This window comes from Mastigoproctus giganteus, chromosome 11 (assembly GCF_048544385.1).
Source record: "Mastigoproctus giganteus isolate SK-2022 chromosome 11, ASM4854438v1, whole genome shotgun sequence".
Classification (NCBI taxonomy): domain Eukaryota; kingdom Metazoa; phylum Arthropoda; class Arachnida; order Uropygi; family Thelyphonidae; genus Mastigoproctus; species Mastigoproctus giganteus.
In genome coordinates, this window is record NC_143585.1 from 59,372,379 (window position 1) to 59,393,921 (window position 21,543).

General features: G+C 36.0%; 1 protein-coding gene across 1 annotated transcript in view; it reads left to right on the forward strand.

The window, feature by feature from the left end:
* LOC150078034 (gem-associated protein 5-like) overlaps positions 1-21,543 on the forward strand; it is a 155,742-nt gene that overhangs the window by 125,948 nt on the left and 8,251 nt on the right. Inside the window, exon 8 of the mRNA XM_090384436.1 lies at positions 8,996-9,081. Coding sequence (XP_090240562.1) covers positions 8,996-9,081 — 86 coding nt within the window. The remainder of the gene's footprint in view (positions 1-8,995; positions 9,082-21,543) is intronic.

Sequence of the window (21,543 nt, forward strand, 5' to 3'; positions counted from 1 at the left end):
TACTCCTTCATTTTTTGGTTTTAGTTTATTTTGTATTTGTTTTAAATGTTTAGATTACTCTGAATATTGGAAAAAAATACATCTCTTTTTATAACTGTCTTTGAAAGTAATATATTGCGTTTTTTTTTTTTTAGATTTAGCACTCCAACTAGTGGTATTTTTGTTTTGTTTTTTTTTTAGCATTTTAATTATAAATTAAAAACTTTTCTCATAAATAAAACATATCTAATCATAAGATGCCTATTGCCACCTATAGTCTGCAAAGCCTCATTGCTGTTTCTGACAGAATCTCACTTATTTCAACCATCATTCATCGCATCTGTCCTGATTACATGAATCTGCATAGGTTTTTGATGTTTCTCTGTTTATTTGTGCTAATTCTGAAAATCCAAACTTTTTACCTAACAGACATACTCTTAACATTTATACAGCTACCTGATTTACAATCAGGTAGCTGTATAAATCTGTAGTGTTTCTCCTGCATTCAATTGTTTTCTAGTGCTGTCGTGATAACTGGTATCTGCTTCTAATATGATTTTAATATTTTGTGTCTATGACAATGATGTGGTTTTGTGAATTCAAATATATTTTGTTAAATATGCAGTAACTGTGTTGTAATGAAGCAGAAGTGAGATAAAACATCATTTGCAAAAAATGTATGTGCCAAATATTTTGGAAATAAATTATGTGACAAGATAAAAGTTGGTGCCCCCCCCCCCCCCAAAGTGTGCTGTACATGTATGGAGGGCTAGCAATTTTGGAAATATGGTAAAAAGAAAGCCATGACATTTCCATTCCCATAGTGTGGAGTAAACCTCAGAATTATATTAGTGACACTGCTACTTTCATTCCATAAATGTAATGGGTTATTATAACATGAAGAATAGGCAGAGCATTGTCTACACCAACATCCTTACTTCAACTGTAAAGCCAGTATCCCATGAATCTGAACTGCCGATGCCACTGCCATTAGTTATTCATAAACATCTGTCATCAGATCTGAATCTGACATTTGTGATCTAGAGGATGATATACATTCAGTGATCACTGAATTATGACCACCTACCTCAGAATTTCCCAAACTGTGTTCTGCAAAACACTAGTGTTCCGTGAAAAATCATAATTAAAAAAAAATAATAAAATAAATAAATTTTGCATATTTGTAGCATACACCACTTTTGCATCATTATAATTTTTAACATAATTTTTTATCAGCTATTAATATACTCGCATAGACTAATAATAAAATAGACTGCAGAACACTTTATTTTGGTGAGCTTTTGCATAGAGAAGTATGCGTAGAGGGAATGACATCTACGAAAAAGTAGCAATGTAATGATCTAATATGCCATTCGTATGTGATTTAGCTTGGAGTACACTGGTTGAAGTAGAGGGGGAAGCAAACCGATATCATAACTAAACTCACTTCCTTGTATAAATTTTTTTTGATAATTATCAGTTTTTCTAAATATTATTATTAAAATAAATGACCATGGATTTGTGGTTGAAAAAAGAAACTTTAAAACAAAAAGCAAGTATTGCAACTGTGGTCGATGAAAACGAATACAATATTGTCTCACTTCAAAGTGAGGATGAACAATCGCAACCTTTTGTTCCCCAAAACACCAAAGTGGAAAAACAGGAACCAACTAATAAAAGACAAAAACTAAAGTATGGTGACAGTTATTTGAATTTTGGTTTTACATGTGGAAATAATGATGCTCCTGATGCACAGTGCGTTGTATGTAATAAAATATTAGCAAACAGTTCTTTGGCTCCCACTAAATTTGTGTTTCGTAAGTGTTCCGTGACTAAAAAAGTTTCGGAAATGCTGACCTACCCAATACCATGTTGGGTCACTGTTTGCACAAATAACAGCCGCTGTTTGCTTAGGCATTGACTCCACTAGATGTCTGAAGATATCTCTAGGGATCTGCATTTGTGCTACCTGTGAGGCTTTCTAAAGTGTTGGACTAGATGATTGTTGCGTGTCTGTACATCCCACTTCCCATTCCAGATCATCTGACAGGTGTTCAATTGGATTGAGGTTCAGGTAAATTTGGAGGCCAATCAAGATGGGTGATAGCTTTACTGTGCTCCTCAAACCACTTTTGCACAGTGCTGGTCTGATGACATGGTGTATTTTCATCTTGATCTCATTTCTGTCCAGAAAAAAAATGCAGTTCAATGCAAATGGCAGGGTGCTGGTCTCCTGAGAGCTGCTAGTAGATCTCATGTGAAATGTTGGTCAATATGCACCAAGGGTTCTAGTTGGTCAATATGCACAAATGCCGATATGGGGCATGTTTTGCCAGCAAAACATGCCCCATATTGGCATGGATAGTGGGCATCATGCACAATGGGGCACATGGACTTGTGTTGCTTGTTCCACAAATGACGGTGGCCGTTGGAGTGTTGCACCAGGTATTTGGACTCATTCAACCAGTGTGTTGTTGACACCACAACATTTACTATTGACGATGATCAGCAGTGGAGGGGTTGTCTCTTGGGTTGTCTGCTGTGGAACCATAGTGACCTGCCTGTACAACATAATGTCCCCTTCTCTTACCACAAACATCCACATTGCATAATGTTTTACAGTTCTGTCAGCAGGTGGTGGTTTGACCCACTTGACACCTTTCTTTGTATACACCTTAACAACAGCAGGCCATGAGCATGGAAACACCCAATGCATGAGCTTCCACGGTTATGTCCATTTAAAAATGTGATATCTTTACTATGTTCCATAACTGCTACTTTATCACTTTGATTTGCACAACAAGATGTAGATTGCCACTACCCTGGTAGATGAAGCTGTTTGGCTTTTTGTACTGCAAGCTATGTGGCATAGTCCATTATGGATGGGGAGGTCACAATTCAGTGATCTCTGAGTGTATATATCTTGGATTATACCAAAGGTGACCCAAAAAGATTGAGACTAATTTTACTACACAAAATGTTGGATGATCATTTTTGAAAACTATATACAATGGTTTATTATGGATGGGGTGGTCATAATTCAGTTATCACTGAGCATAAACTATCATAATGAAGAAATTCACAACCCTGTACCACAAATGTTTATCCAAGGATTTGGTGGCCTCAGGAACAGTCTTTTTGTATTATAGATTTCATGAAAAAGAATTGGATTGGTTCCACATTTTTACAAAGAAGGTTCAGAAGTATTGCAACAACATTATTGCAATCAGTTATGAACTTGTTTGGAATTTTCTATCAACCAACAGAGTGGAAACTATTTATTGAGTCATCGAAGCAGAGCCTCAAAGGAGTTCTCCTTCATAATGAAAACAAGTATGAATCCTTTTCTGTAGCCCATTCAGCACACTTAAAAGAAAGCTATTAATGTTAAGACTCTTTATGAAAAAAATTGAGTACAGGATCAGGGCTGCCTAGTGTGTGCAGCTTTTAAGGTTATTGTTCTGCTACTCAATCAGCAACTTGATTACACAAAAATGCCTTGCTTTCTATTCGAGTGGGAAAGTCAAGCAAAAAAAAAAAAAAAAAAAAGTGACTATTGGGAAAAGAAATTGGTGCCACCCAGACATTCTCTGACACCAGATTCATATAACATCAAAGATGAGCCACTAGTAGATTGAAACAAAGTACTGTTGCCTCCTCTGCATATAAAACTAGATTTCATGCAATAGTTGTCCAGGTCATGAATAAAGTAGGAATTTGTTTGAACTATGGTTGCACTAAATTCCCATCACTTACATATGAAAAAAGTCAATGCAAGATTTTTTTGTTGGACATGAAATCTGCAGGCTCCTGCCGGAGTCTGTATTTGAAGAATCCACAAACCAAACTGGAAGAGATGCTCAGGCTGGCTTTAAAAACGTAATATGCAATTTTTTGAGAAGGAATAAACACCCAGATTATGAGATGGTCGTGGGTGATATTCTAGAGAAGTTCAGAAAACCAGGTTGCAGTATGAGTGTTAAGATACATTTTTTGCACACACATCTCAATTCTTTCCCAGAATATGTATATAGTGTAAGTGAAGAGCAGGGGAAAGATTCCTTCAGAATATACATTTATACCCGGTGTCCGAGTCCCCACAGTTACGAGGATTTGAAAATTAAAGAATTAAAGCTTTTTCCCTTGAGAAAATTGACCAAGTACTTTTTTTTTTTTGTAAGAACGATCTTCCTCATGATCATGCAACAAATGTTAAGCACGAAGTTAAAGACATAACTAAATGCTACAACACAATTTTATCTTAAAAAATACCACAAAAAAAAAAAAAAAAAAATACAAACAACTGTGGATTCATTCTTTATTCGTACAACTGAAAAATAGTGCAACTTCAATAAACTTTACTTAACCTTACATTGTGTAACATATAATAAAAAATGTCTAATAAAATAATTTTCTCATTTTTCAATTCCTTCATCCATGTTTTAATATGTATAAGTACATAATAAACATTATTATATAATATCGGTGTACATACACCATATCTATTCATCCTTCACTATGTGTAACGCTTCACTTGCAATACCAGGGTACCTTCCCACCCACCGATGAAAAGCCAACTAGCCTTGAAACAGTGCCGTCTGGGTGGTGGCGTCCACTGAGAATACGTAACAATATTCTCTGTTAGTGAAGCATTACTTATTCGAGGTAGTGCAATACATGGGCAACTCGTTATGAGGGATGAGCACAATATGAGATACAGATGAAATGATGCTTCTCATAATACTATCTTAGTTTTTCTTTAAGAGTTATCTTGGTGTATCTACACCAATATTATATAGATATAGAATCTTAAAATATTATGCCCAGTTGCATTTAGTTTTATTCAAATAATAAACACTTCAAAAATTGGACCCCGTTTTAATTGGAATTTTCTGGAACCAATTATCCTAGAATAAGAAATGGGGAAATAAAAGGAAGGGGATGGAATGGCAGTAGGATGGCTATCTACTGCTGGAAGCTAAAGAGAGGATCAGAAACTGATCCTCTTTTTGGAAACTAGTTATCTGAGGAGGTAAAAAAAAAGCACATTTAACTGAATCTAGTGTATAAGAAATCCAATTTGCCATCTATGCTTGGACAGGAGGATATATCCTTTAATATTTCTGTTTTTACATATTTTTATCTAAAAATTACCAGTTTGTAATATCTGTTAAGATACAGAATAAAACAGATGCACCTTCATACTAATATATTTTTTTATTTATAAAAAATATCCGATGTGATATAGCAAATTTCTGGTAACTTTCTAAATTTACATGAGAAATGTAATTCAGATTTCTTGTCAGCAGTAAAACTTCAGAGAACTGTTTTTAAAATGTTATTTTAAGAAAACCAGTGGACCCAATTTCGGCAACGTTTGGACAGTCTGTGACAGCCAAATCCTCTGCTTGCACCTTCACAGTGGTGGAACTGCTAGTAATCCTTGGTATAACCCCCATGCATAAGCACACTGTGGGTGACCACCTAGGTGGGAACCAACGTAAGCAGGGATTGAGGTGTGGCACCTACACCACATGGAGGAATGTCGCCCCTCTGTATTACCAGGCAATACTAGGTGGTAGATGACTCCCATCAACCGGTGCAATACCACCACTTTGCTTATTGGAGGCTTGAAGTAGAGGAACCCATGTTTAGTCTCCGGAGCCATGTTCCGATCAAACCTTCTGTATCTCTTCCATCATGCAGTATGACTTTTGAGGTTATGATGGACATCATGGCGAGATCCAATCTTCCTTACATTTCGAGGGTACAGCACTAAAATGGTGTTCGCAGGCCGGCCGCTAGTTAGTACACCGGACCGAACCTATTAGTAACTCTTTAGGAGGTTTCCAGATCAGCTAATGTTACTTGTGCATATAATCTTGCTGCCTCTACTCTGCCAAATAGTGACTGGAGGGAGTCCAAGTAGGGTGTATGGAGGGACATTGTTGAGGTCATGTTATGTCAAGGATCTGGGTATATTCTTACCATGTGTATGCCATATCCAAAGATTTCATTACTTCATACAGCCTGTGTCCCTCCCACTACACTTTTTCCTACCATTGAATACATCATGAATTGTCAAACTGATAGAGTAAGCTTATCTGCGAAAAGATCTAAACCTCCCAAACACTTCCTAGTTCATTTCACAAATATACGTGGTCTCAATTCTAATCTCAACAATGTCCATTTCCCTTGCAATCTGCCAAACCCCATGTACTTTTTCTGATAGAAACTCAGTTATCGGTTTATTCAACGACTGCTCATCTCAGTTGCCCAAATTATTCACTGTATGATGCCTTTCGCCTCAAAGGTGGTGGTACTTTTGCATATGTCTGTTCCGATATTCCCTGTCAGAGACTTGGTAATTTGGAATCTCCTCTTTTCGATCTTCTCTGGCTTAAAATCTCTGTACCTCATTCTGTAAAATTCACCTGTTGTCTCTAATGTTCTCCCAACTCCACTGATCGCTTGGAATTCTTTGACTTCCTCTCTTTGCAACCTGACTTTCTCCAGACTGGAGAAAGTCAAGTTGCAAAGAGAGGAAGTTTGATTTTCTTAAAATAACATTTTAAAAAAAGTTCTCTGAAGTTTTACTGCTGATAAGAAATCTGAATTACATTTCTCACAGAAATTTAGAAAGTTACCAGAAATTTGCTATATCACATCAGAAACTTTTTATAATCACCAAGGTAATTTTCCTTGGTGATTTTAATGTTCACAACGCCAATTGGCTTCCTTTTTCTAGTCAAACCGACCCAGCTGGTCGTGATTAATCATCATTCCAAACTAAATTGTGAACAGGCTAAGAGTAGAAACCTTGCTTCTTGCCCTAATGGTAGCCAAGCATTCTCTTTCCAAAGCTATTATTGGCCACAACTTTTGCCCATCTCTGCTCCCACCTCTGTCCAAACCAGATGGTTCTGTTCTCACTTCATCCAAGGAAAAAATCAAAAAAAAAGAAGGAAAAAAAGTGTTATTTGCTCTGTGATTTCTTTTGCAGTGACTAGTTAATCTGGAACCCAGTTCATTTTGATGGATTAATGTTCAAGATGTAGTGCAAGGAAGTACCAGGCTTTTGCTGCACCAGCCAGAATAAAAAAATAAATAATAAAATAAAAGTTCAATATATAAGTTCAAAATAAATAATAAAATAAAAGTTCAATATATAAGTTCAAAATAAATAGTAAAATTAAAGTTCAGCAAAATATGTGATATTAAAATGTGTCATCCTTGGAAACTAACTTTGATTTTTCAAAACAGTGGTGGCAAGTTGATAAAAGCACAGATAATTTAGTTGATTTTTGTCCTGAATTTCTGAAATCCTTCCTTTTCCTTCCTGTTCTTTCTGCTCCATTAAAAGAAGACAAAATATTGTCGCTGTATTAAGGCAATACCATAACTGAAAAAGAGGATCGACATTGATACATTTTTATTTAGATGAAACCCCAGAGGAATGTACTAACTGTGTGGTACTACACTTAGGTTGGTAGAAAATGAAAAAGACCTGGGAGTAATTGTGCAGTCAGATATGAAGTTTTCTGAGCAATGCAGTCAGGCTGCAAGAGCAGGTCATGGGTTTTGTTAATGATATACAGAAATTTTGCTAGCAGAGAAAAGGAGGTTATTATCCCTTTGTATAATGCAGTGGTCAGGCCATGCCTTGAGTACTGCATACAGGTCTGGAGGCCTCATTTTAGGAAGGAAGAAAAGATGTAGATTTGCTTGAGCATGTACGGAGAAAGGCAACAAGATTGGTGAGGGAAATGAAGGGATCCTCTTACCAAGAGAGACTTAACTTCTGCAAATTGCAGCGGCTGGGGACTAGGCACCTTCGTGGTGATCTGATTGAGGTGTATAATGCCTTGAATGGGTTGAGCATGCTGAATTCTGATGGGATTCTTCCACTTGCTCAGATTACGAACCCAAGGTGACATAAATTCAAATTAAGGAAAGACAGTTGTAGAATAGATGTGCAGAAATTTGTCTTTTTTTCAGCGGGTGGTTAATTGCTGGAACAAACTGTTGTTGTGGAAGTTGATAACTTTAAATTCAAGTAGGAACTGGACAAATGTTTAGAGAAAATGGTTGTGTGAATTTTTATTTATTTATTTATTTGGCTGATGCTACATAAGCTCATACGCTTGCTTTCTTATATCACATGCCTCTATTACTATTATTATATCATTCACTACTTTGTATGTTAAAATAATGTCATGATTTGTTCTTTCTTAAAATTTAATCATGGCTAAGCAATGTAGGTTTTTTTATTATCAAATTGACACTTCAATTGACTTTGCTAAACATAAGAATCTTATGTATGTTAACATCAAAGATATTGTTTTTTTAATTTGTAGAATGGTATTTTTACAATTTGAATTTCTCTCTTTTTTTTTTTTTTTTTTTTTTTATTGCTATCAACATTTTGTTATTTAACACATTTGCTGCTTCCTCTCACAAATGCACAACATTGAATTTTTAATCCACTTGAACAGAAAACCATCCTACTTTTAAAACTTTTTCTTCCAATTTCACAGAAGAGAAATCAGATATTGTTCTCATGCAAACTTCACCAGAGGCTGATTAATTCAGTCCAGTGAGAAGAAAGTTGAAAAATTTCCTCTCCCTTTCTGATCCAGATTGACTCAATCCTATGGTTTTCAATTCCAGGTCATGTAATTCAGACCAATAAGCAAATTTTATTTATTTTTTCTTTTATACACATATAGTACGAAGGCAAGTGCAAAATTTATATTAGAAATATCAATATAAATTTATATTTCACTGCCATTAGAAAAGCCATAAGTGAAAATGTTAAGGAACTAATTTTTAGTTGTACAGCGTGGTTTATTAATAGTGGAATATTTCAAATACTATATAAATTTTGCACTTGCCTTCAAGCTATATGTGTATAAAAGGGGAAAAAAAATGAAATTTGCTTATTTGATCTGAATTACATTACTGCAAAAGCTTATTGTAAATTTACTTAAAAATTTAAACATTTTATTTATTCCAGCTTTCTTGGCATCCAGAAAAGGAAAATTTACTAGCCTTTGGAACCGAGGAAGGAAAAGTTGGAATTTTTGATGTTTTGTCAAACAAGTAAATATTTCATTTTTTTTAAAAAAAAATTACTTATTATTTACAACAAGCAAATGAATATTTTGAGAAGAGACATGTAAAATTATACATTCAGTTTCAGTTGTTTTTTTTATTCGAGCAGTTTAGTTTAAATTTTATAACGATAAGCAATCTCATTGTGCCTTTCCTGTGGGTCCACATCCTTACTGAAATCTAAATATTTCTCTACCAGAATTTTTCAACTTATGGGAGAGAAAATTTTGGTTGTGCAAGGATCACATTAAAAACATAACATAGCACAGCACAATGCAACACAACACTACACCTTCTATGCTGTTAAATGCAATTTCTAAAATAATGGATCACAGATATTTTTTACAGTTTAGTAGGTTGCATTATAACGACGGTTGAGAAATGCTGCTCTCAAAATATATTTGATCTGTGACAACTATTGCTTTATGAGACAATAATTATACCTCTTTTTTCCCCTTCTAGCAAAATTTTTAAAATGAACAAAACATGTAAGCCTATCTGCATTTCAAAGAGAAATTTATATCAGGTTACATATGTGTTCTCTCTGCTGCTTCAGTTTACGACCTCTCTCTCTCTCTCTCTCTCTCTCTCTCTCTCTCTCTCTCTCTCTCTCTCTCTCTCTCTCTCTCTCTCTCTCTCTCTCTCTCTCACTCACACAGAAGAGCCCAATTGTCTCTATAGTATAGCAGCTTCTCTTGAGAAGAATCCCAAAGCATATCAAAAACTTGGACATCAATTGCAAATTTGTTTATTTAATTTGAATGTGCTTTTATGTAGGAAATACTCCTTTCTACCTTTATTTATAACATTCAATAAACTGTATAATTTGCAAATATGTTGTGGAGCTGTTTTAACCTTTTGAAATTTAATCATATAAACTTTTTTACTCTACCCTAATTCTCACTGTAGGTAGGAGAATATTGTTTTTCTCCTCTTCTTCTCTGACAGGTTTGAGCCCGTCACCACCAAATACAGAGGATGCTGAAAGGTCAGGGAATGACCACCGCATATCCCGGAGCAATATGGCTTTAGTTGCTAATGCTCTTAAAAACCAAATAACAAACAAACAAAACTTCTCTGACAGTATTAATACATTTTTTTTTTCTCTCTGCATACTATAATACAAAGATTATATTAAAATCAATACATATGGCTGCCTACCCTCTGAATTTATGGTGGCGACTTTTTTTGACTGTCTTCTGCTCACCATCCTGGCATAGTTATCCCTCCATATCCTTCACAAAGTGGCACACAATAGCCTTAGATTAGATGCAGATGTGCAGTAAAACTCCTAATAACTAATCCTTCACAAAAAATTGTAAAACTATTGCTTTGCCATTAAGCACAAAATTTTTTAAAGAGCTCCTTGGATGTCTTCTGTGTAATTTATTTCTTTTTCTCTAGTTAAGAAATTGGTTATTAGATGCACCAGCTTGCATTGCATAAAATATATGGAACTTGCAAAATGATGTGCTGCATGTCACAATGTATAAGTTACTATGAGTTTGTTATAACATTAATTTTTTTTTTTTTTTTCTATGTATATTAAGATGCCAAATAAATATGATTTAGTGTTTAAGAAGTCATATGCACAACATTTTCCATTATTATAAAATCTGGAAAAATCGTTCTGTATTGTATGTAGCTGTGACATTTCAGTTTAACATGGTGGAAAATGCTTATGGAAATAAATAAGCATAAAAACAATATGCAATGCACAGAAAGGAATCTGTAAATAGATATTGCATTTTAAAGTAAAGATGACTGTTTAGCAGTAGCATTAGTAATGGCAAATGATACAAGAAAGCAAGCTTATACAGCACAAGCAAAAAAAAAAAAAAAAAAAAAAACCCCTTCCCATTTCACCTATGCCTCCTAATAGTTTATCTTTACTTTCTTCAATTTATTTATTTATTTATTTATTTTATGTAAACCCCAAACACGAGAGGTATTAGAACCTATAGTACTTAGTACCGTGCTTGGGTTGAAGGTTGAGAAGATGAAAGAAGATATTTGTTGACATTGGACTTGAACTTCTGTAGATTGTAATTTTCAGGAAATACGTATGAAGGAAGGTTATTCCAGAAAATGGCAGATGAATGAATAAATGAGGAAGATGAAAAGTTGGTTCTGTGAGTTTGAAGTTGGACAGTAAATGGATGTTGGCTGGTGGCTGCACGTGTTCGGACTGTTTTGAAAGAGAGAGCGGGAATTATAGAAGCCAATTCGGAAGAACAGTACCCATCTGTAGAAGAGGCATGCAGCAGAAACAGTATGTCTATGAGACAGCGAGTGGAGAGACTCTGTTAGAGAAGAATCATTAATTAACCTAGCTGCCCTCTTCTGAATAGAATCAAGAAGCCTGAGAGAGGTTTTGGGGGCACTGCCCCAGATGTGGGAACAATATTCCATGGTAGGGAGGATTTGCAATTTATACAGAGTGAGCAGCTGTTTGGAAGAAAAGTAATGCCAAGAGCGAAAGAGAAAACCAAGTTTTTTAGATGCAGAGGAAGCAATATTTGTAACGTGCTTGTGCTAAGAGAGATTAGAAGTCAGGGTAATCCCCAAAAGAGATATATCATTTTGCCTAGAAATCGGAGTGTCACTAAAGATGAGCATAGGAGCAGAAGAATCCTTTTTGCAAGATATAAGACAAGACTGAGTTTTAGAAGGGTTGAAATCAACTAAGTTGTCTTTGTCCCACTTGAGAATTACCTGAAGATCGGCATTTAAGGAATTGGTAGCAGATTTTTGAGAAGTTGAAGCTGATTGAGCAGGGCAAGGTTTCTCAAAATGGAAAGTGGAATGCAATCATCGGCAAAACTGTGGATAGGATCCACAGTTTTGCCGATGCTAAGCAATCCATAGCAATCAATAACGACGATCACTGCACACACAAATTGCACAAGTGAGATCGGAGTAACAAGCAAAAAAATAGGAAAGAAGAGAAGATTCTTACAATTTATTTATGTTTTTTTTTTATATGACTGAAGATTTCAATGAATGGGCAACATATTTCACCATAATAATGTAAAAACACACAGAATTCCAGCTATCGGTATTTATGCAAATGCAATAAGATCGAGTTTACTACCCGTTTATAATTAGATGCACGAACAGAAAAGCCCAATAACACGGAAAGTGCAAATTGTTTTTATTGTTTTATGGTAGTTAACGTCCAGAAATGTGCTTTAGCAAAATGTGAGCTTGCCGCAGGGTGATAATAGTGAGTTTTCACCTAAACCCTGTGAGGTTCTTTACAGAAAATTTAATTTTGACTGTTATCATGGTGCTAACTAAGGGAATAAGTGACAGCGCTGTTAATAAATCTACCAAGAAAAGGAAAGCAATCGATTTGGGTCAGAATATTAAACTAATAAGAATATATGAAAATGGTCAAACATTAACAAGTATTGTACTGAATTCAGATTTGTCAATAATAATATAATACCGATATGTTATTAGTCATTCCCGAGTTACGTAAAAATTGACAAAGTAAGAAGTCCTGGAACATATCTCTTACATATGTCGGGGACTTCTGTATTTTTGGATTAACTGGGAAATCGATTATCCGGGATTTGTTTTTTACCATCTATCCCGGAAAATCGAGAGTCTACTGTATATGATATTAAAATTATTTTTTGCATCCAGTTTCTTTGAGACTGCATCGTAGAATCCAGTGAAATTGGTAAGACAAGGTTTCCCCTTAAACCCATGCTGTGTGCTGAAGTATATTTCCAGCCTTGTCTAGATGATTCTGCATTACTTCTTTAGCCAGTGAGTCCATTATTTTCTCTGGAACAGAAGTTAAACTAACAAGTCTGTAATCACCCTTTGATTACCCATTTGTTCCTTTAGCCAGCAGGTGGTTGATTGGTGGAACAGACTTCCATCTTTTGTTGTGGAAGTTGATGGCCTAAATTTAAAGCTGAGCTGTACAGGCATTTGGAACGAATTGAGAGGTGAAATGGGAGGTGTTTTTTTTTTGGCTGATGCTGCATAAGCTTGCTTTCTTGCATCGTATGGCTCTACTAATGCTAAGAGTATTACTCCTTCTTGTTGCCTCTCTACATGCTGCTGTGAAATACAGTCATCCCAAGGCGCCTCCGTAGCCAAGTGGGAAGGAGCAGCAGTGCATAGCACACACTTCTTGATTAGACCGGGGTTCGAGCCCGTCACCACCAAATACGGAGGTTGCGGAAAGGTCAGGGAATGACCACCGCATATCCCGGAGCAATATGGCCTTAGTTGCTAATGCTCCAAATAACAAACAAACAAAACAACAACAAACAGTCATCAGTCATCCAATGAATCCAGTCTTGTTAGTGTGCGAGTGACCATCCCACAAGATTAGTCAATATCTGGAAAGTTAAAATTCTCCATTATTAGACATTCTGATTTACTGGCCCACTCTACTTCTCTGTACTGTTGTTTCTTTGTACTCATTAGGGTCATTATACCTATAACACATTCCTACTTTCATTTTTGCTTTCTCCTCTTATGTCACACCAAACCAACTCAACATTGCACTGGCTACCCATGTCAACTGGATGCACTGCCTTAGATTTTATGTGCTCCTTAACTAAGAGCATAACTCTTCCCCCCTCTCCTGCTTCCTCTATCCTTTCTATTTGTGCTTGCCGTTCCTTCCAAAGTCATCGTATGAGCTGGCCAACCGCAAATATTGAGCATCTTAAAAATGAATATCAGAACCTCAAAAGGCAATATGCCAAGGCCATAAAGGACAGTAAAAGATCCACTTGGAGAACATTTAACCTCAGCTAATTCTGGCCCTTGGGGTCTGGTTCATCGTCTCTCTAGAAACAGAGTTCACCCTCCACAAACTTACCAGTCTGTTGACTCTCAATACTGAAACTCTGATTTGGACTAGCACCGTCAATGCCATACTTGATTTGCTTCTTCCCTCAGATGACCCCTGCTGTGATCTTTCTATTCACCAACAAATTAGATCTCTCAACAGTTCCTATCTTACTTCTGAATCCACTTCTTGCTTCAGCCAGACGGAGGTTGATTTGGCAATCTCCAAAATCAATAATAATAGTTTTCCTGGACTTGATAACCTTGAGGGCATTTTTATTAAGTGACTACACAATCTCTATCCATCTGTGTTTGTTACACTGTATAATAAATGTTTGAACAAAGCAACTTTTCCTGTCCTTTGGAAGACGGCATTGTTAAAATTGATTGCCAAACCTGGTACTCCTATTTCTGCTAAGGCCTATCGTTCTATTGCGTTATTGTCCAACTTGGGGGCGCCTCCATAGCCAGGTGGGAAGGAGCAGCAGTGCGTAGCACACGCTTCTTGATTAAACCGGGGTTCGAGCCCGTCACCACCAAATACGGAGGATGCGGAAAGGTCAGGGAATGACCACCGCATAACCCGGAGCAATATGGCCTTAGTTGCTAATGCTCCTTAAAAAACCAAACAACATCCAACTTGGGTCAAACTCTTGAGCGACTTATTGCTGCCCATCTAGATTGTCTATTTACTGAATGCTCATTTCCTCCAACCAGTTTGGTTTTCGTCCAGGCCATGGAACTGAGGAGGCCTTGGTTGAAATTCTCTCCAGAGTAAACAACTGCACTTTTAAATATGGTGTGACTATTTTAGTAGATTTTTCTGGAGCCTTTGACTCCCTTTGGTGGGACAACTTCTTGCTTGCCTCAGGGCTGCCCAATGCTCTTTGCAACTCTACAACTTAACCTGTAACTACTTTCTCTTCTGTTCTGTACAAGTCATTTCTGGAACTCAGCAACTTACTCGCTCTGTCTCTCGAGGATGCCTACAAGATTCAGTGCTTGGGTCCCCTTCTCTAGGATTTGGTTCTAGATGAGTGGCTTCTCCGTTCAACTCCCAATGCTTCTAAAATAGCATATGCCGATAGTCTAACCCTCCTTGTCCTTGGTAATTCTTGTGCTTCTTTGGAAAGTACTGCTAGTAGTATTATGGGATGATCTGTGCTCTTGGTCCGTTATTAATAAACTTACCATTTCCCCTAACAAGATTAAGCTTCTTTATCTTAAGGGCAACCTTAACATTTTCAGGCCTCTGACTGTTAAACTGTTTGGTCATTCTCTTTCTCTCTCCATGTTTGACTCACATAAAGTTTTGGGTATTATTCTAGATCGTAAGCTAAACTTCCAGAAGCATATCTTGCACCTTCGTGATAAAATAGCCAAGTATACATCTATGCTTGTCCGTCTTTTGCATCAATCCTGGGGTGTTAACCATTGTACCCTTCATCTTTTGTACAAAGTGGTGTTTGTTCCGATTTGTACCTATGGCGCTGTCATCTGGTTTTGGTATACTAAGAAGATTGCCATCCAAGAGAAACTCTCCTCTATCCAAAGACAAAGATAGAGGATATGTCGCACTGTCTCGACAGCTGCGCTCTAGATTTTAAACGGTTGCCTACCTCTGGACCTCCCAATCACTTATCGAGGTTTGTGTTATTACCTTAGACCTGCCATTCCAGTTGACTTTTTAGACTTAACTGTTAATATCCACTGCGATCTTAAAACCAAAAAAAAAAAAAAACTCGTTGCTGGAACCACTTGGTTCAATTCTGGCAAGATCAGTGGTCTTCTTCTTCCAAAGGTATGGTCACAAAAAAGTTTATTCCATGTGTGTCCTTTGCCTTACAAAAAAGTTTATTCTTCGTGTGTTCTTTGTCTTACAAAAGTCTATTCTAAAATGGTTCAGTCCAAGTCTCCGCACTCTTTTTCTTCTAACTGGCCACGGTTCCCTACATGCTAAACTTGCTATGTTTAACCCATCTGATTCTCCCCTCTGTAATTGTGGTAGTCCAGAAGACTGGCAGCATGTTCTTTTCACCTGTCCATATTACTTTGATCTTTGTCAGCCTCTGTCTGCTGTGTGTCAACCATTTCCTCCAGTCATCTTTCTTGGACTCCAAAGAAAAATTTCATCTTCTGCAAGATTTTGCATATAAATCCTTTGCCAGACTTGGACAACTCATCAATAGTGCCCCAATTTCAGGAACTACTCCTATTACAGCTCTACCTCCAGGTCCAGACCAAGACCAGCATTTCCATCGTCGCCTTCTTGTGATACCACCACCACCACCATCGTCACTGCCACCATTTTTTAGCTCAAGTACCATCTTCACCACCACCTTCGACTTGGACAGTTGGTAATCAAACTTGTACAATGCCGAATGATAGCACTGTGTCTTCTTGACTTCTATCTCCTGCTGGCCTCAGGCCAGTCCCGAGGCAGGATCATATGCTGGCACCACCTTGCACTGGCGTGGGATTTTTATTCATTTTTATTAACTTATTTTTATCTTTATTTTTTCTGAATTTTATTTTTATTTCATTTTATTTACTTATTTTTATCTTTAATATTTCTGATTATTATTTTATTTATTTTTTCAAAATTTGTTTTACTATAAATTTTTTATTTCTTTAACTTTTAATTCCTTTTATTTTTATAATTTTTATTGATTTACTGTTTTATTTTACTTTATTTTCTCATATTTTGAATGGTTTGGACATTCAGTACGTGACACTCGAGGTTTGCTGCGGTTCACGCTCAGTTGTGGCCCGCCTCATTTTTAAGAAGTGGAATAGAGTGGGGAGATGCTCTTTATTTAAAAAATATATATTTTGAAATATTATTTATTAATACTGAATAAATGAAATAAACATCCAATTAGATCCGAATTAATGTGACTTTTGCTGCTGAACTTCTTGAGCTAGTCTCTCAATATCAGGCGAGTATGCCATCATTTTCATCTTTAAACATGCTGAGAGACTTACATTGTTCAGACAGTTTCTTGATTTATTTTTAATATAGTTCATGTTTGAAAATATTTGTCTGTAGAACCAAAACTGAGAGAAGTCCAAATGCAATTATTTTCAAATTTATATGCTTGTCTGGTAAGCTACTCCACACATCGAACACAATTTGGTCTTGCTTTTTCAACTTATCTGTTGCTGTCCATTTGTGTAGAATTGCAAGGGCAGCCTTTTGCATTTCCGAATCCTCAATTTCAGATTTAAGGCATTGCACTCCACATGTCCTTGATTTTTAAGTCCTCTAACTCTATTTTAAATTGTGCTTCATGTGAGCTAAAAGTTAAATAACTGCAGTTATATGTTCAAAGAGCTGCAGGTTGCTGACCCCTGGTATAACGAATATGGTATAATAAATGATTGATTTTCTGTGTTCCATTATAGTATATGGGTTATTTACTCCAGTGCTTATCTATATATCTTATTGTAAGTAATGGAAGGTAGCTCTCATATTAAGAAAGTTAGTAAAGGAGAGGGGAAGGAAGAGGAGATTGGTGCATTTCTGCCCTCCTTTCTAGAGTTTCCAGATTGCATAATGCTAAAACTGTTAAGATTACAGATAAGTTTACCAGAGGTAAAAATATTAAGTCAGGTAGTATAGTAAGTAGTGGTGTGGTAGGTTTAATGTGTGTAGCTAATGAGATTATAAATCCTGGGGTATCTGGTAGTGTTTATTTACTCCCAGGCTAGTGGTACTGAAACTCCACGTGGTGTGTACGTCAGATCAAGGGGTGCAATTTTAGGAAGTGGATGTGGTAACAGATTTGGCAAACTGTCAAATGTCAAGATTACTGACTTACCTGACATTCAGCCTGATGATATTATTTCAGCTATTAATAGTTTTTACTTGGAATCAGGGAGAAGTAGTACCGGAACTAATGTGAGGGAGAGTGAGATAATTGTAGCCAGTATACAGGAACAGAGGCAGAGATACCCAGATGTGTCTACAACATATGAGCTAGTTACAAAACTGAAGAAAAAGGTAATTGATTACATGACAAGTGACAATAATAAGGCGACTAAGGCTGCGACTAATTTTCTGTTGGATGTCTGGGTTGACACGAAGACAATATCAACAGCTTTGGTTATTGATAATGAGAGACTAAAAACTAAAGTGGAAGAAAAGGAAGTATGCACAAGTATTTTTGATGATGTTATCAGGGGGCAGTCATTTTTTCCCCAATTTGTGGAGCAACAAGGAACATATATGGATGAAGTGAAGGCTGGCTCTAGTCAATATGAACTCGGTGAGCAGAGGCTTTGAAATGTGTTCCCTATGATTGAGTGTAGCAGAAAACAGAGTAGTAAGTCCAGGCAGAATAACAAGATCATTTTCAGGGCCGAGGAGTCCTGTGATCAATTCAAAACCAGTCAGGATGTTAAAGTGATTGTAAATACTTTAAAGGAAGATTTTGAAGAGCTCAAAATCAGAAATTTGAGAACTATTTGAAATAAGGGGGTATTGGTTAAGACGGATAATGTCAAGGATTTCGACAAGTTGGTACACTCTGAGGCTTTTGCCTATAAGGTCTTAAAACAAGATAAAGTAAGGCTATAGAATCCAACAATTTTGGTCTATGATGTGGTGAAGGATTTAGCCCAGGATGATATTATTAGACTTGTATAAGAAAAACCTACAAGACTTTGGTTATGAGGATAGGGAAATTAAAGAATGGTTTGTGTTTAGATTTAGCACAACACAAAAGTATAATAATTGGGTTATTGGGGTAACCCCTAAAATATTGAATGATTCGATGAGTACGGACAAGCTGTATATTGATTATACCTCCCATAAGTTTAGACGTTTTACAGTTGTTTCTAAGTGTTTTAAATGTCTAGGGCAGTGTTTCTCAACCTGTGCCGCTAGTATGCTTCAGGTGTGCCATGGAAAATGCAAATAAAATAAAAAATTAATAAATCCAAGTTTTATAAATAAAAATTAATTCGAGTAAAAAAATTTGTTTATTTACGCTGTACCGATCCCAGCCCCTTCCAGCGGTCAGTGTGAAGTCACATTTTGATTCCTAGTACTAGTCCTGTTCACCTTTACTCCTTTATTCACCTTTTGATTCCTAGTAGTAGATTTCACCTGTATTCAGCCATTCTTATCTTGAGAGACTCTCCCAGGCACCCTGCAGTTGTATAAGTGCAACCTGTAAGCAGCATAGTAAGAAATTTCCTTTGTGTTTTAAAAGTACTTTTTGTGTTTTTATATCTCTAAAACGCCATATTCAGTTAATTTGTATGGAACAGGTATTTTCAGTTATCTGTATTAATATGTTCTAGAAGTAACTTTAATTTTTTTTTAGAAATTATTAGCAATGGATAAATTTTTAGTGAAAGGAAATCAGAAGAGGCAAATTGATAAAAATGAGTTTGGAGAAAATAATAGAAACGAGCAACCATCAACATTAAAATAAAGAAGACAACATGTTGTACATATGATGACGATTATTTGGCGATAAGATTTTCCTATACTGGTAACCAAGATTGTCCTCTACCTTTATGTGTGGTATGTGGTTTATTTTTACGTGTTTTAAAATTGTCGAATGAATCAATAGCGTTGAGTAAATTGCAGCGTCATGTTTCTATGAAACATGAGAATTTATCATACAAAACGGTGGAGTATTTTAAAAGACTGCTAGTCTCTACTAGAAAACAAGATACACTATTTTATAGTATGCCTAAAATATCTGATAAAGCTCAAGAAGCCAGCTATTTAGTAGCCCGAACTGGTGGCAAAAAAAAAAAAAAAAAAAGGAAATCTCATCTGATTGCAGAAAGTCCGATTTTACCAGCATGTCGGGTAATCAGAAAAATTTGGGAGAGGAAGCTGGGAAAAAAAAAAAAAATGGCAGTACCACTTTCGAACAGCACAATTAGCAGGCGTATAAAAGAAATGTCCGATGATATTGAAGAACAAGTTGTTCAACATATTAATAATTTTGGGCAACTGTTTGCATTGCAAGTAGATAATTCTACAGATATTAGCAGGAAAGCCCAATTAATAGCATTTGTCAGGTTTATTGAAAATGACACAATTATTAATCTTTTTTTTGTTGTTGTTGTTACAAAGAACAACCGGTCAAGATATTTTCGAAGTAATGAATAATTATTTACAAAAGTGTGGTATTTTATGGAAGTCATGTGTTGGCATTTGTTCTGACAGTGCTCCCGCAAATGACAGGAGCACTAGAAGGATTTGTAACCTTAGTAAAACGACACAATTCAAATATTATTACAACCCACTGTTTTAGATACAGAGAAGTTTTAGTAGCAAAGACAGTCATACCCGATTAAAAACTTGTACTTAATCAAGCAGGTAAATTGGTCCATTATATCAAAACTAGACCAAAAAAATACGTATTTTCGGAAAATTATGTGAGGAACTGGAGTCTGATCATTTCTCTTTAATGATGCATACTTAGGTTCGGTGGCTATCAATAGGAAATGTACTCACGCATATGGACAAGTTGTGTGAGGAAATGCTGATTTTTTTTTTTTTTCACTGGAGCAATCAAAATTTTGTGATTACAGTATTTAAGTGATTTGGTGCTGTAAATTAGCTTTTCTAGCAGATTTATTCGTGCAGCTTAATAAATTAAATATCAGTTTGCAAGGCCCATAGGAAAATTTCTTCACTTCTACTGACAAGTTGTTCTCCTTTAAAGACCAGATTTCGCTTTTATCCAAAGGACTAAATTATAATTTACCACCTCGAAAACTGCCTAAAAAACAATGCGTAATTGATATTGAATTTGGACTTCGAAATGTTCCACAAAAAGATGTATTTATTCAACAAGTTAACCAAGTAGTGAATAACATAAAAGAAACGAGACTTCCTAAATTGAATACACATGACAGTTCAGCTTTACGAGAACTTCGGGGAAATAAGGACATTATTATACAGAGGGTAGATAAAGGAGATACAGTGGTAATACTAGATAAACATGATTATATTAATAAGTTAGATTCAGTTGTGTCAGATACCTCCACTTATCATGAAGTAGACCCGGCACTGTTTACCAATTTGGTCAATCAATACAATAAAACGTTAACCACATATCGAAAAAACGACTACATTACTATGGTTCAGTTAAAGGAATTGAAGTCCAGAACATACAATATTCCTGCACTTTTCGGTCAGGTAAAATTACACAAGACTGGGTTTCCTATTCGACCTATTGTTTCCTACAGGCACTCGGCATTTTCATCCTTAGCCACGCATGTATACAACATTATAAAACCCTTTAGACAGGTAATACAATTTGGGATTAAGAACTACGATACATTATTTAATAAGCTTAAAGACTGTAGACTCGGCGACAGTGACAATTTATTCTCACTAGATGTTACCTCATTATATACGAATGTAAACGTTGAATACACATTAGATATTATTTGGGATATGTTAAATAAAAACTCGGCACCGATTAATTATAAGAAGCTACCTATTAAGGAAATTTTTCACTTAATTAAACTGTTAGTTGAGGCTAACTACATCACCTTTCGAGACAAGGTATACAAACAAATTTTTGGATTACCAATGGGTTTGAGCCTGAGTGGCTTAATGTCAGAGATCTATCTCTCAACAATTGAGTAGATACATTT